This window comes from Pavona decussata, unplaced genomic scaffold (assembly GCF_977016875.1).
Source record: "Pavona decussata unplaced genomic scaffold, jaPavDecu1.1 SCAFFOLD_161, whole genome shotgun sequence".
Lineage (NCBI taxonomy): Eukaryota > Metazoa > Cnidaria > Anthozoa > Scleractinia > Agariciidae > Pavona > Pavona decussata.
The window spans coordinates 1099594-1113709 of NW_028145572.1; the positions used below are offsets into that span (position 1 = coordinate 1099594).

The following is a 14116-nucleotide window of genomic DNA, read 5'->3' on the forward strand; positions in this document are numbered from 1 at the left end:
GAAATCGAGGCAAATTCGGTGATACCGTACACGTATTTATATCCGAGAAATCTCAAAAGCTTCTGGCACAGAAAACACAGGCTATTCACGTACGCAGCCTGAAATGGTCTGCTGCGAACCCACCGATGGCGTCCATGAATCCTTGTAGCGTAGTTTGATGCGAGTACCGCTTTTAATACGGTTACCATTATTAACTTCTGCATTCACGAGTTGGCTTACAGGAGCCTTTGATTATATTCTGTGGACGAAAGTTATGTTATCACTCTATAGCCATAAAATGAACCATATTGGAGAGTGGCCACACATCGAAAAGTCAGTTTGTTATGGCTCTTGTCAAACCTTCGTCAAAGAATGTGTTTTTTCGCAGTAAGAGGTATGATCTAGAAACGAAAAACCGGCTGATATAAAAGGCCAAATACTTCTTCTTTTACGTTTAGTTTCCACTTTTTGATGATATAGCTTTTATTTCTTACGCGAGGGAATATACGTCAATGCTAATTTTTGCTAATTAATTCGGGTATTTTTAGCCAGCGAGAGTGAGAAATCGAAAATCCGGCCGTATTTCAACAAATACACCCCGAAACCTTTGAAAACACACAACTGACCTCAACACGAATTGAAAATGAAGGTGGGTTTCATTTTTTACCGTGGCCGCGATTTTATGATTTTGCTTGATATTTCTGTGCACTCGCTCTTAATACGGTTACCACTATTCACTTTTGCGTTCACGAGTCAGCTCACAGGAGCCTTTGATTATTTGTCTTAACCAGACATCGTTTACTTCCAATGAGCTGGTGAAGAGAGGTAGCGTAGCATGGCCGATTTCGTGTGTTTCAAGTAGGACTGCATGCCTCTCCTTATCTGGTCGAAAATGGAGAAATCTGGTTCATAGCAGAAAGGAACTGGCGCCGAGATTAAAATGCCATGGCAACATCGAAATGGGTATCATTTTGGCGTATTACCTGGCGAGCATTATTTGTGCCAAGTTTGAATGGGATCTTTTTAATATTTCCATATATATTCTTGTTTGTGATTTATCTTCATTGTGAGACGATTTGTGACGTCAACAATTTTTTAACAAAAACTTGAATATCTCTGGAACGAGAGAAGATAATCAAAAAAAAAAAAAAAAAAAGAAAAAGAAAACGCCGAATAGGCAAATAGGCCAAAAAAATTTGACCTCATATGCACTTTATGGTGCAATCTTGAAATAAACGGACATCAGAAGAGAGAAGATCCGCAAGTTCCGAATGGTCGTGCTGTAAGAGAAAAAGCTTATTTAAATATAGCAAAGTTCCTTTGCAATCCAACGCTGTGAACGAACCATGAGTCTCGTAACGAGGTTGGTGGTAGCGCCGAGCGCCTCTAGTAGCGTTTTCTGCCCGCGGAGACGTTGAACCTGAATAACTTTTTTAATATTTGCGCCAATACCATCAAACTTCAGGACTTTTTCGGAAATTGATCTGGGAAAAATATGATGTGGCCGGTTAGTGTTCATTAGCATCAAAAAGCAATCCAGGTTCTCTCTTAGGTCAAACGAGTCTTTATTACTTGAGCTACCTAGCACCAAGACCCGTCCAACCCTTGGCGATCGTGCATTCCAGTCAGCGGCACCTTATCTTTGTAAAGCATTACCCTCAACAATTTGCAACATAAAGAGATTGGACACTTTCATTGGACTCATTTCTTTTCTTTAGCTTTTAAATAGATTTTTATTCATGTCTTGTCTTTTAACTAGTTTATTGATCAGGTAATCGCTGCCTTTGATTGTATGGGCTTGTAGTTTTTAATAGTTTCTTGTGTTCTTAGTTGCTCTAAACATAATTCTATTTTGACAATATTGTAAAGCGCAACTGAATATATCCATATAGAGGTTTGCGCTATACAAATGTAAATTATTATTATTGTTATTATTATTCTTATTATTATTATAACTATTATTATTTGTGTTCATTGAATTTGATGTTACCACGACAACCAACTTTGACAGGCAGTTTTCTTAAAATGAAGAAAAATTACTTTTCTTATCGTAACCTTCATGTTCCAGCTCATATTATTGTCCCTTTATTGGTTCAGATTATATTTTTCGCTTAATTTTGGCGCTTTCCTAAATTTTTAGGGAAATCCAGAAATTCAAAATGGCCTTCATTTGGCAATCATGACAAAATTAACACATCATATGACGTCATCATTTTCCGTTGTGGACCTCAAAGAAAACATCTTTCGACCTATTATCTATCTTGCAAGCCTCATTGTCTTACCTTCTGTAGTTGCGAAGTTATGGAGGGCGACAAAATTCACCCCCTCCCCCCCGTCCCCCGCTCAGTCCGACAAAAAAATGCCCGGTCTAGATAGGGTTAAATGTATCTGCAAACAACTTTGTTATGAAGCGCCATGTTTAAGAAACTGGTTTCATCTTAAAGCTGGCTGCCTGGCAATTTTAACTTTTAGGTTATTTCCCCTATCATCTATTGTATGTATATATTTATATTTTCTGTTGTAATAATAATAATGGGGTGAAATAAAGTATTGTTGTTGTTGTTGTATCTTTTAAGTGGTTTTTATAATTTCACACCATACCCGGCTACAAGAGATCAGTCACTGACAAGAGACAAGCTCATTGGAAATCAATCACCCATGTTAGTTTTCAACATCCTGCTTTCTCCATTTCTCGTAGCCAAGAAAATTCATGAGATCACCACAGTTATTTTCTACCGCTCTTATGAATGGCTCTGGTGCGTTTTTCCAATGGCCAATAGAAATTGAGGCATTTTTGTACAACGAATAAGCACCTCCTATTTTTGTATTTTTCGCAAGAGTACTTAACCATTCATCAACACTTGCCGACCAATTAAATCCCGCGAACCGGTACAGTTCCTTTGCTATATTTGTCGTATTCAACGCGAGGTCCTCGTAGCGAATTACTTTAAAACGATCCTTGAGCCAAGGCGGGGGAGATATCAAACCGAACCGCAAATTCTGCAGTATTGAATCACATGTGCTGTTAACATACTTGCTAAACTGTGGATGCAAGTGATTTTTTATCCATTTTAATTGTACCATGGAGTAAACCACAGCCCTTGGGTCTCGAACCAAGTGGATCATCTTGACGTCGTATCGGTTTTTCTGTTGGAAAAGCTCCTGTAACGTTTCTATTGTTTTATCAGGTACTCGACTAGTTAAAATCTTAATGACAGTGTGGTTGTGGCTATTGCATGATTCCCCTAACAACGTATTCGAAATCTTACGCAATTTAGAAAGCGCCATACTGTTGCGACGAGAAAACCTACTAGCCAACGCCGATAAAATCTTTTCACTGGAATTGCTAAAATCACACTGGAATAAGCTATCGATTAATGGGATGCAATATGTTTTATAGTTTTTCAGCTGTTCCTCAGTAGCGAAGCCTATTTTGAACCATTTTACTGCAGGGAAATACAGTGGTTCAAAGAAGTACATCACGTCCTGATTCTTGTTAAATAATGAGCCAAGAAAAGAAGATCCTCCTCGAGCTGGACTCAATATGATGAGATTCTTCCTTGAAGGTAATGACTCGTTTGTTTTCTGTTCCTCATTTCTTGCGCTGTCGCTTTCGTTCGATAAAATTTCTGTAGCTTTTTGCCCATTCCCAAACTTCTTTGGTTTTTCCTCTTTTTTTAGGACTTCTTTTTTCCGTTGTTGTCGCTGTTTTTCTCCTTGGTGGCGGAAATGAAGAAACTCCTTCATCAATTTGCTGGCGGAATTTATTTCTTGAAAGAAATGGATGGATGGATGCCATGATCCTGTCAAATTCTGACTGTAGAAAAACACCAGAAGCAGCGAGGCACCAGGAGTGCAAAATAACAGAAACCTTAAACTGGCCCTCATGTTTAGGCTCAGCAAATCGCCTGTACTTGAGCTTTGTGCGATTTCAAACTGCGAAAGCAAAGATAAAACATATGTAAAGCCTGGTTCACGCTAGTGTCTTACTGTCTGACCTGTTATCCTGTAGTTTGGATTAATATCCCCGAGGATCTGCATTGGGATGCTGGACTCTCAGCTATCAATTAAAATTGAAGCCATTTCTCAGCTATTAGCTACAATTTTGGCAATTTTCTTATGACGTTTCTCTGTTAACCCGAGTATCGTGCGAAGATTTTCGAAGAATTTTCGAGCGATTATAAGTTCTTTCGAGATTTTACGAACACTGTTAATCGCCTTCTGAGACCCCACGACTTCTATGAAACAACTCGTGAGGAGCTGCGAGCGATCTTCGTTAGCAACTTTCTCTCCAGGCATTAACTACACAGTTACTGTCAAGTTACTTTCAAGTTAAATTCACACTATGATCAGGCAACGTTTAGCCATTAGCCATGTCAGCTAACAGAATCAGTTAAAACAATCGCCATTTATCATCTGACAGTTAAAATTTTGGTCAATTCTCAGGTATCAATTAACCCCATGCAGACCTTTATCCTCGTTTCCCTCCAATTCTTGACTGTTTAATATTTCAGGTATTACCCACCATGCACTATTTAATTTGAAATTCTACTCAGTTCCAGTTCTACGCTGCTCTTTAAAAACCCTTAAAGGCCGATTTAGACGGTACAACTTTTGCTTACGACTGTCGCATGCCATTTTTAGAGCGCGCGCTTCTTGCGTCATGCAAAAAAACTCGCACACAACTCTCGTCATTCAACATTGCCTATACTTACGATTGTCGTCGGATTTTAAAACATACGACATTTTTTGTGACGTACACGACAATCGTAAGCGAGTTGTAGGTTTGATTTACACGAAACAATTTGTGTCGTAGGCCTGTCGTAAGCTTGTCGCATGCGACAAAGTCGTACTATGTAAATCGCCCTTAAGAAACCGTTGAAAGAAACTGCTGGGTCAACTTCGTTCCCAGGGTCTCTCCTCTTGACGGGAAGAGGAGAGACCCTGGGGACGAGGTTACCGCTGGGTAAGACGATTGTGGCCAGTTCATTGCAACAGGCTCGTAAGATGAAAGTGCAAGGTCCGTTGCATCTCATTTTCTTGTGACATTACTCATGGCATAACATAATCTTAATATTTCGATTGGTGTGAGACATGTAACGAAAGAAAAAAAGAAAAATTTCCTGACACAATTTTGTTCGCAATTATCATGAATAAGCAGTACCATCTACCTGTAATGGCATCATTGTCACCATGTTGGTGGACCAAACCAAAAGAAAATTTGTTCACAAAGTTTGCATAAATATGGCAGTGAACTCCCAGAGGAGAAAAATTTTATTGTTCCTGTCCACCAACATGGCCGCCATGAGGTCACATGCAAACCATCAATTACATACATTTTAACAAAATTAAGCCCGATCCAGACGCCGAACTTTTCATGAGCCGAACCTAATACCTTGAATTAAGTACATGAAAAGTTCGGCGTCTGAATCAGTTGAGGACGGCTGCTTCAATTTGGAACGACTCAGCCGTTCTTCCCGACTGGCTCAGCCGGACATTTTAGCTTTGGAACGGCTTTGATTCTGACGTCGAACTTTTCATGAGCCGAACCTAATGCGTAAAGTATTATAACGTTTTTCAGATGCTGTCTCTTGTAGAGAACATGTTTTGCTTCAAGTAAATTAAGTTCGGCGTCTGAATCAAAAGGCGGGAGTTTCGCGATTTGTGCCGACCTTAATTTGAATTAAGTTCGGCTCATGGAAAGTTCGGCGTCTAAATTGGGCCTAGGCGTTATTATAATTTAAAGCCAGTATATTTTTATTTATGGCAACTGCTATCACAATTCATGTACAGGTGTTACAATTGCAATTCACGATTTTCCTATTTTTTTGCTTTTAATAAAAAGCAATCACCTCGCGTGACATGAGGCATGGCTAACCAACGTCATGAAGTCATACAGTATTCAACTGATCAGTTTTCCTCACTTTTTGTAACTGACGCCGCAGTGGCATGATATTTAACAGAACAGAAATTCTTCTATTTTGCCTGGATTTGTTATTCAGCTGAGTATAAATGAAGTGTTATTTCCATATTCAGATAAATCGCTTACAGCCTCTCCCCTTTTTACTGTGTTATTGTGGTGTCGGTATAGTTGTGAGCTCCTGTACAAAGTTGTAGATGATATAAATAATTCACCTACAGTCGGTGTTTACGAAATTTCTTGTGGCGCGTTAATACATGTAATATATTCTCTATATAAGCTGGGATATTTTGAGAGACGAATTAAAGCTCTTCGAAATTTCAGTTTTACAATGACGAAAAAAAAGTAATGTACGCGTACGCCAAGCTGATAAAAGAGAACATTGTTACCTTCATATATCTTGGCTCCCGTATGTTTACCTCCGTAATTTCCATAAATAAATTCAAGCTTACTTTTTATCCCTTTTCATACATACTGATATCAAATGATTTCTTGAATGGTCTACTTACCTTTAGAAGAAATAACTGATGATTATTTGCTCAACTCTACGTTTGTTGACCGAACTTTAAGGTAGCCGACTTGAATCATTTATTTAGGTGTTGTATTACTTCGTGATCTTATCCTTTTAAGTGTACATAGAAACCCATTACTTTTATGAAAGAATGATAATAATATTATTTTTATTATTATTAATTAGTTTGGCCGCAGTAATTTAATTTGTCAGAGAATTGAACTGCCGAGTTATATTTTTTTCCTAAATAACAAATAAACGTGGTATCTTCCAAATAAATATCAGATGATGGGTAAGGCTAAGAGCTTGTGAATAATACTGCACTCAGCAGTCAATTTAATAAGACGTTATTATCAGAAAAAATTAAAATATGATATTAACATTTACGACAGCTCGAATTATTACTGACGAAATACGACAGCAGCACTGTTATTACAATTTGCGTTAGGTAAGTTTATTACAAAATTCAACAAGCGTTAAATCAATTCACAGCGCGAACTTTAATTCATGACATTTGTTATCACAATTCACAACAGTGCAATTGCAATAGCTTGTGAGCAGGCTCCTAAGTTGGGCTCTCTTCGCTATGTACACAAAATTTGGAGGCTGTCCACAGGCTAAATTAAAATTGAGAGGCCTTCCAAAATGACGAATTCTGGCGTTTTCTTTTCTGAAATATCTTCCAGAAAGATGCATTGGGGGTATTTGTTGAGAAAACTGAGACGTCACCAATCGTCTCTGTGCAAAGACAAATCACAGAATCAAGAATATGTCGGAAAATATTGAAGCAGTGATGCTGCTCAAATGGCGTGACATCTGTAATGTATCTCAGATAAGACACAAAATGACGCCTACTGTGCTGATTCCATGGCAACAATTTTGTTTCGAGTCTTTTTCATGTCCGATTTACACTCTCTCATTTTTTGTCTTAATCAGACATCATTCACTTCCAATAAGCTGGTGAGGAAACGTAAGACAATATGGGCACTTCGTGATTTCAAGTAGGACTGCCTGCCTCTCCTTATATCTAGTCAAAAATGGAAATATTTGGTTCATAGCAGAAAGGACATAGGGCCGAGAGTAATGCCATGGCAACATCGAATTGGGTATCATTTTGCGTATTACGTGGCGGCGAACACTACTGGTGCCAAGTTTGAATGGGATCACTTTAATATTTCCTGAGATATTCTTGTTTTGTGATTTATCTTCATTGTGAGACGATTTGTGACGTCATGAATTTTTTTAACAAAAATTTGAATATCTCTGAAACGAGAGAAGATACTCCAAAAAAAGGAAAAGAAAACGCTATTCTTCTTCTCTTGCAAACGCCTTTCAAATATGCATACATTACTTTTAAACTTTTTCAGTTTTAATCACGTCACAACCTTGAAAGGAACTGACATCTGAAGAGAGAAAATTCCGCAAGTTACGAATGATCGTGCTGTAAGAAAGTAAAAGCATCCTTTCCTATCCAACGCAGTAAACGAAACATGAGACTCGTAAAGAGGTAAAGTTAAGTTTTTTTTCTTTTCCACTTTCTTTTCCGTTTTCCAGCATGTTCTCGTGCTCGTCTTGTCCCGCCTCGACTAGCTTTGTGGCTATTCGCGGGACAAGCAATTGGTATCAGAATTTGTAAATAAATTGTTGTTGTTGTTGTTGTTGTTGTTGTAAGGAGGTTGGTGGTAGCGCGGAGCGCCTTTAGTAGCGGCCATCTCGAGAAAAGTTCATAATTAATCCACTTTAGTTAATGCACTGCGTTAACCTTATCAAGATCAAGGAGGTGGGGGGTGGGGAATTCTGCCCGCAGAGACTTTACCTGGGAAATATTTGATGTGGTCGGTTAGTGTTCATTAACTTTGATGTTACCACGGCAACCAATTTTTGACAGGCAGTTTTCTCAGAAAATTGAAATTCCTTTATAAAATGAAGAAAAATTACTTTCCTGCTGTAACTTTTTTTGTTTTAGATCATATAAATATAGTGTCCCTTTATTGGTTTAAATTACTTTTCGCTTAATTTTGGCACACTTTTCTGAAGTTTTGGGGAAATCCAGAAATCCAAGGTGGCCGTCATTTGGCAATCATGACAAAATTAACACGTCATAGAGGTCATAACTTCCCGTTGCGGACCTCAAAGAAAATATCTTTGGATGTACCATGTATCCTCCAAGCCTCATTGTCATAGCTTCTACAGTTGCGAAGTTATGGGGGGCGGAATCCACACCCCCTCCTCCTTCTCGGTCTGGAAAGACCAAAAAAAACCCGGTCTAGAAAGGGTTAAATGTATCTACAAACAACTTTGTTATAAAGCACCATGTTTAAGAGAAAGTTAAGTTTCAAGCTCCCTGTTGTATCTTTTTAGTGGTTTTTATTATTTTATACCATACCCGGCTACAAGAGATCAGTCACTGACAAGAAACAAGCTCATTGGAAATCATTCACCCATGTTAGTTTTCAGCATCCTGCTTTCTCCATTTCTTGTAGCCAAGAAAATTCATGAGATCACCACAGTTATTTTCTACCGCTCTTATGAATGGCTTCGGAGCGTTTTTCCAATGGCCAAGAGAAATTGAGGCATTTTTGTACAACGAATAAGGACCTTCTTTTTTTGTATTTTTCGCAAGAGTACTTATCCATTCCTCAATACTTGCCGACCAATCAAATCCCGCGAACTTGTATAGTTCCTTTGTTACGTTTAGTATATTCAACGCGAGGTCCTCGTAGCGAATTACTTTAAAACGATTTTTAAGCCAAGGCGGGGGAGATACCAAACCAAGCCGCACATTCTTCAATATTGGATCACACATTCTATGGACATTTCTACTAAACCTGGGACTCCTGTGATCTTTTATCCATCCTAAATTTATCCTGGAGTATATTACCGCTCTTGGGTCGCGAACCAAGTGGACTAGTCTTACGTCATATCCGTTTTTCTGTCGAAAAAGCTCTTCTAAACTTTGTATTGTTCTGTTAGGCAACCGGGAAGTTAAAATCTTGACAACCAGTGTGATTGTAACGGTTACAGGATTCACTTAGTGGGGCATTCGAAAACTGGGGCAAATACTTCTTAGAAAGCGTTTTACTTTTACTGCGGTGAGAGCCGCTTTTAGTAAACGCCGAAAAAAATGCTTTGGTGACATTGCTAAAATCACATTGGAAGAAACCGTCAATTACTTTGATGCTAGTTTCTTTGTACTTTTTTGGTTCTTTATCTTGATGGAACAGATGAACACTAAACATTTTCTGCTCAACGGGAAATAACGGGAAATAATGGCTCGAAGCAATACATAACTTGAGGATTGTTGTTAAAAAATGAGCCAAGTAAAGTAGATCCTCCTCGCCCTGGACTCAATATTATGAGATTTTTCCTTATAGGTAATGCCTCGTTTATTTTCTGTTTCTCATTTTTCTCACATCTTTGGTTTTTCCTCTGTTTTTAGGACTTCTTTTTTCCGTTGTTGTCGCTGTTTTTCTCCGTGGTGGCGGAAATGAAGAAACTCCTTCATCAATTTGCTGGCGGAATTTATTTCTTGAAAGAAATGGATGGATGGATGCCATGATCATGTCAAATTCTGACTGTAGAAAAACACCAGAAGCAGCGAGGCACCGGCAGTGCAAAATAATAGAAACCTTAAACTGGCCCTCATGTTTAGGCTCAGCAAATCGCCTGTACTTGAACTTTGTGCGATTTCAAACTGCAAAAACAAAGATGAAACATATGTCAAGCCTGGTCACGCTTCAATGTTCTTAAATTTTAGTTAATTTCAGCCCCAACGTTCAGCTATGAAAATGATTCTTATAAGGGGAAAAAAAGAGCGTAGTGTCATTCTTGATCTCATTAATTATTCATACGCTAATGACCCAATCAGGTTACGTCAATTTGGTCAGGTGGACGTATCTTGATGTCCAATAAACATACTGATCAAGACACGTGACATTTGATCAATCTTAATGCCAATTAACAGCCGGCATACCATTTCCCGCTTAACTCGTTACTGTAAGACAGCAACATACTATTCCGTCTTAAACATTACATTGATTTGTGCAATTACAGAGCAGCAGGAGCTCCTGAGAGTACACAACAGTCTTGGGAGGATATCTTTCCCCAAACTTTTTAGCTACCGCCATCACAAATTTGAAAAAGCAATGGTTAAGCGACAGTGCATCCATTTTAGCAATATCTGCACTCACGGCTTCAACCTTGTGTAATAGTAGACTTTGAAAAGGCCACCGCAATGTAAAACCGGAACTTTAACGTTTCTTAATTTCCGTCATTAATTCGGCAAACATGTTCAAAGCCTGCTTCTTTTTATGTTTGGTTGAAGCTGAAACGGCCTCATTCACCAAATCTTTTTTCTGGGAAGACGATCTGAGAACACGAAATCGTCCTGATCCGCGCACGAGCTCCATCGCGCGGCATCATGTAAATCATTCCCCAAAATTTGAAACGCAAAAATACTGAAGTCCCTCAAAATGTAAGCCCTGGAGCTAATACACAGGAATGGCTCTCCAATACAAAATAAATGAAAGTGAATTACTCATACGATTATGATTATGACTACGATTATGACTAAGGCTTTTCTATTCGTAAAAGAACGATTCCGTACACTGAACTTTGAGCTACCATATGATTTACTATGCGGTATAAACTATATTGTGCCGTATTTTAAAGTATAAACTGGTATGTACGGTGTTACATTTTCAATAAAGTTTACTGCTTTTGTCTTTGAAGTTAGCATGTTCACAGGGATTACCTTGTCAGAAATTTCTATCAAACGCCTTAAAATTATCATTTGCACGTGGAAAATTGTAGACACAAATTTCCCTCCAATTATAATGCCGAAGTGATTTTCAAACGCGAATTTCACTCCTATAATAAGCCCCTCCGACTGTGAGCTCCTCAAAAAAGTCCTTTGAAAAATATAAGCCCCATACCTCCGGCCTTATTTTCTGAATTTTATGCCTCAACAGTTATAAGCATAACAACTCATAACACCGTGAGCCAATCAATTAGCAGTACCAGTTACCATTAACTTCAATGGGATAGAATTCGCGGTCACGAATACAAGCTCGATTCAGATTAACTTTTAAATCCAGTATCTATTCAATTTATGTTTCATGGCGACTTGCTGCTCAGTGTGGTTGTCAGTAATTGCAAGGAAAATTTTCCCGAGGCGGTGGATAAAGACACTTGATTAATTCGCTTCTATTTTAAAATACATTGCCTAAAAAAGAATTTTACTAATTTGAGATTGTGAAATGTAATTTTTCAAAAATTCTAGATTAAATACTAAACTTTGTTTTGGACGAAGAAAATTCGTTTTGACAGTTTTGTCCTCAAACACAGGAAATACCCTTAGTTAAGATTACACTCACCCGTCATTTTTTTTTTTCATTCGTCATTTTAAGTTTTAAAAGCTTTCAATTTACGAAGCTCGGATTATCACAAATCAAGACATCAGTCTTATTATTAGTCTCCCACGCAGCCTTTGCTTGAATAACGGCTACGTGGCCATGTTGTTATATTTTGTATAACATACATTGTAACAAAATACAATAAGCGTTATTATAATTTACAGTGAATGTTTTTATTTATGGTAACTGTTATTACAATTCACCTACAGGTGTTACAATTGCGATTCACGATTTTCGATATTCACTTGATAATTGCAGATAAATCGCTTACAGCCTCTCCTCTTTTTACTGTGTTATTGTGGTGTCGGTATTGTTGAAGGAACCTTTTGGGGAGGATTAGCCGGGTTCGCTTCAACAAAGATCCAACAGCTTTTTCAGTTGCTCTTCTTTATTACTCTGACAAGAGTTCAGCTTACTCTGCTCAACAATCACTTCTCTACTAAAACTAGATGGCACCCATTTTTATACTGACTCGACAACCATCTGCTTAACGCAAACTAAATCTTACGCAAGCCTTCTGTGATTGGCTGCAGAGAACTTATTTGCATCCGTGCCTTCGATCTATTAGTCAAGTCAAAGACATCTTTCTAGAGAAATATCACCACGAAGGTTGGGTTGTCCAGTCAATACAAAACAAGGAGACCAATATAAAAATTACAAGGTTCAGACTTATACAATCAGGTTTCACAAAGATAATGTGAAAAACAGTAAAAGTTGTTGTTTAAACATTGTACAAGAAGTCGATTCGTTGAAGGTGTTAGCCTTCTTAAAATGAACATCAACTACCATGAATTCGGTAAAAGAACCCAAGAAAATCTACCAAAATTAACTAAAAATAAGAACAGTAACAATTTCCTGGAATAAACCGTCGAAGGGTCAAGTTGAGGAAAAACTTATAAAAAGTAAGGTAAACAAGGTGTTATCTTTCGTAGGAAACTTAATTGAAAATATTTTAACGAACACAAGTGCTTCCGTGGAAACATACAGCTGCTCATGCCGAATTCATGACAGGAGAATTTATACATTAATCACACATTAAGAACATCTAAGTCGAATCGCGAGGTATTATTTCTAGAGAGCTGCATAACGAGTCAACTGGTCTTTTCCTGATATTCCCAAAATATAATTTGTAATAAGTTCAAACACCAAATAAAATTCCTTTAACTATTTTAACCCCAAATAATTGTGCTGTAAATATTTTTCATAATTGTCAATTTTTATCATCTAACAGTATAGTTGTGAGCTATTGTGCAAAGTTGTACATGATACAAATAATCCACCTACAGTCGGTGTTTCAGGCGATATAAGCGTATAAGCTGTGTTGTTTTGAGAGTCGAACTAAAGCTCTTGGAATTTCAGTTTTACATTGACGAAAAAAAAAGGGATGTACGCGTAAGTATCAGAGAATTACGCCAATCTGATAAAAGAGGTCATTGTTACCTTCATATATCTTGGCTCTCTTATATTTACCTCCGTAATTTCCATAAATAAATTCAAGCTTACTTTTTATCCATTTTCATACATAGTGATATCAAATGATTTCTTGAATGGTCTACTTACTTTTAGAAGAAATAACTGATGATTATTTGCTCAATTCTACGTTTGGCGATCGAACTTTTAAGGTAGCCGCTTCCTTGTAGAAATTTTAACTTTACAGCTGACTTTAATTAATTTATTTATTTAGGTGTTGTGTGATTTCATGATCATATCCTTTTGAGTGTCCATAGAAACCCATTTCTTTTATGCAGTAAGCATCTATTTTATCCTGACGAATAATAATATTTAATAAGCTAGGCCGCAGTACTATAATTTGTCAGAGAGTTAAACTGTTTTTCCTGAATAACAAATAGACATGGTATCTTCCAAATAAATATCAGATGATCGGTAAGGCTAAGAGCTTGTGAATAATACTGCACTCAGCAGTCAATTTAATAAAAAAAAGACAAGACGTTAGAAAATATGACAAATGTGTTATTACACGACAGCTGGGATTGTTACTGAGATAATACGACAACATCACTGTTATTACAATTTGCGATATGTAAGTTTATTACAAAATTCAACAAGCGTTAATACAACCACAGGGCGAACTTTAATTTATGACGACTTTTATCACAGTTCACAACGAAATAGCCCTTTTCACGGTTGACTCTGTTCATTTGAATTACAATGAAATCTAGCATGTATGTGAGGCAATTTCGGGCTATTTTGTAGTTTTAGCCCGAAATTGCCTCGCATCCACGTTGGATAACATTGTAATGCAATGAGAAAAATTAACCGTGAAAAGGACTA

General features: G+C 37.6%; 1 protein-coding gene and 1 pseudogene across 1 annotated transcript; both read right to left on the reverse strand.

The window, feature by feature from the left end:
- Window positions 1–2524: 2524 nt before the first annotated feature.
- On the reverse strand, window positions 2525–6463 carry LOC146464619 (carbohydrate sulfotransferase 3-like). Its single transcript, XM_085129450.1, has 2 exons — window positions 6409–6463; window positions 2525–3915 (listed from the first exon to the last, which is right to left on the reverse strand). Exon 2 carries the CDS (start codon window positions 3865–3867, stop codon window positions 2641–2643), a length of 1227 nt encoding a protein of 408 aa, XP_084985576.1. The 5' UTR covers window positions 3868–3915; window positions 6409–6463; the 3' UTR covers window positions 2525–2640.
- A 2205-nt stretch (window positions 6464–8668) lies between these two features.
- LOC146464620 (carbohydrate sulfotransferase 3-like) lies at window positions 8669–9649 on the reverse strand (annotated as a pseudogene).
- Between the last annotated feature and the right edge of the window lie 4467 nt (window positions 9650–14116).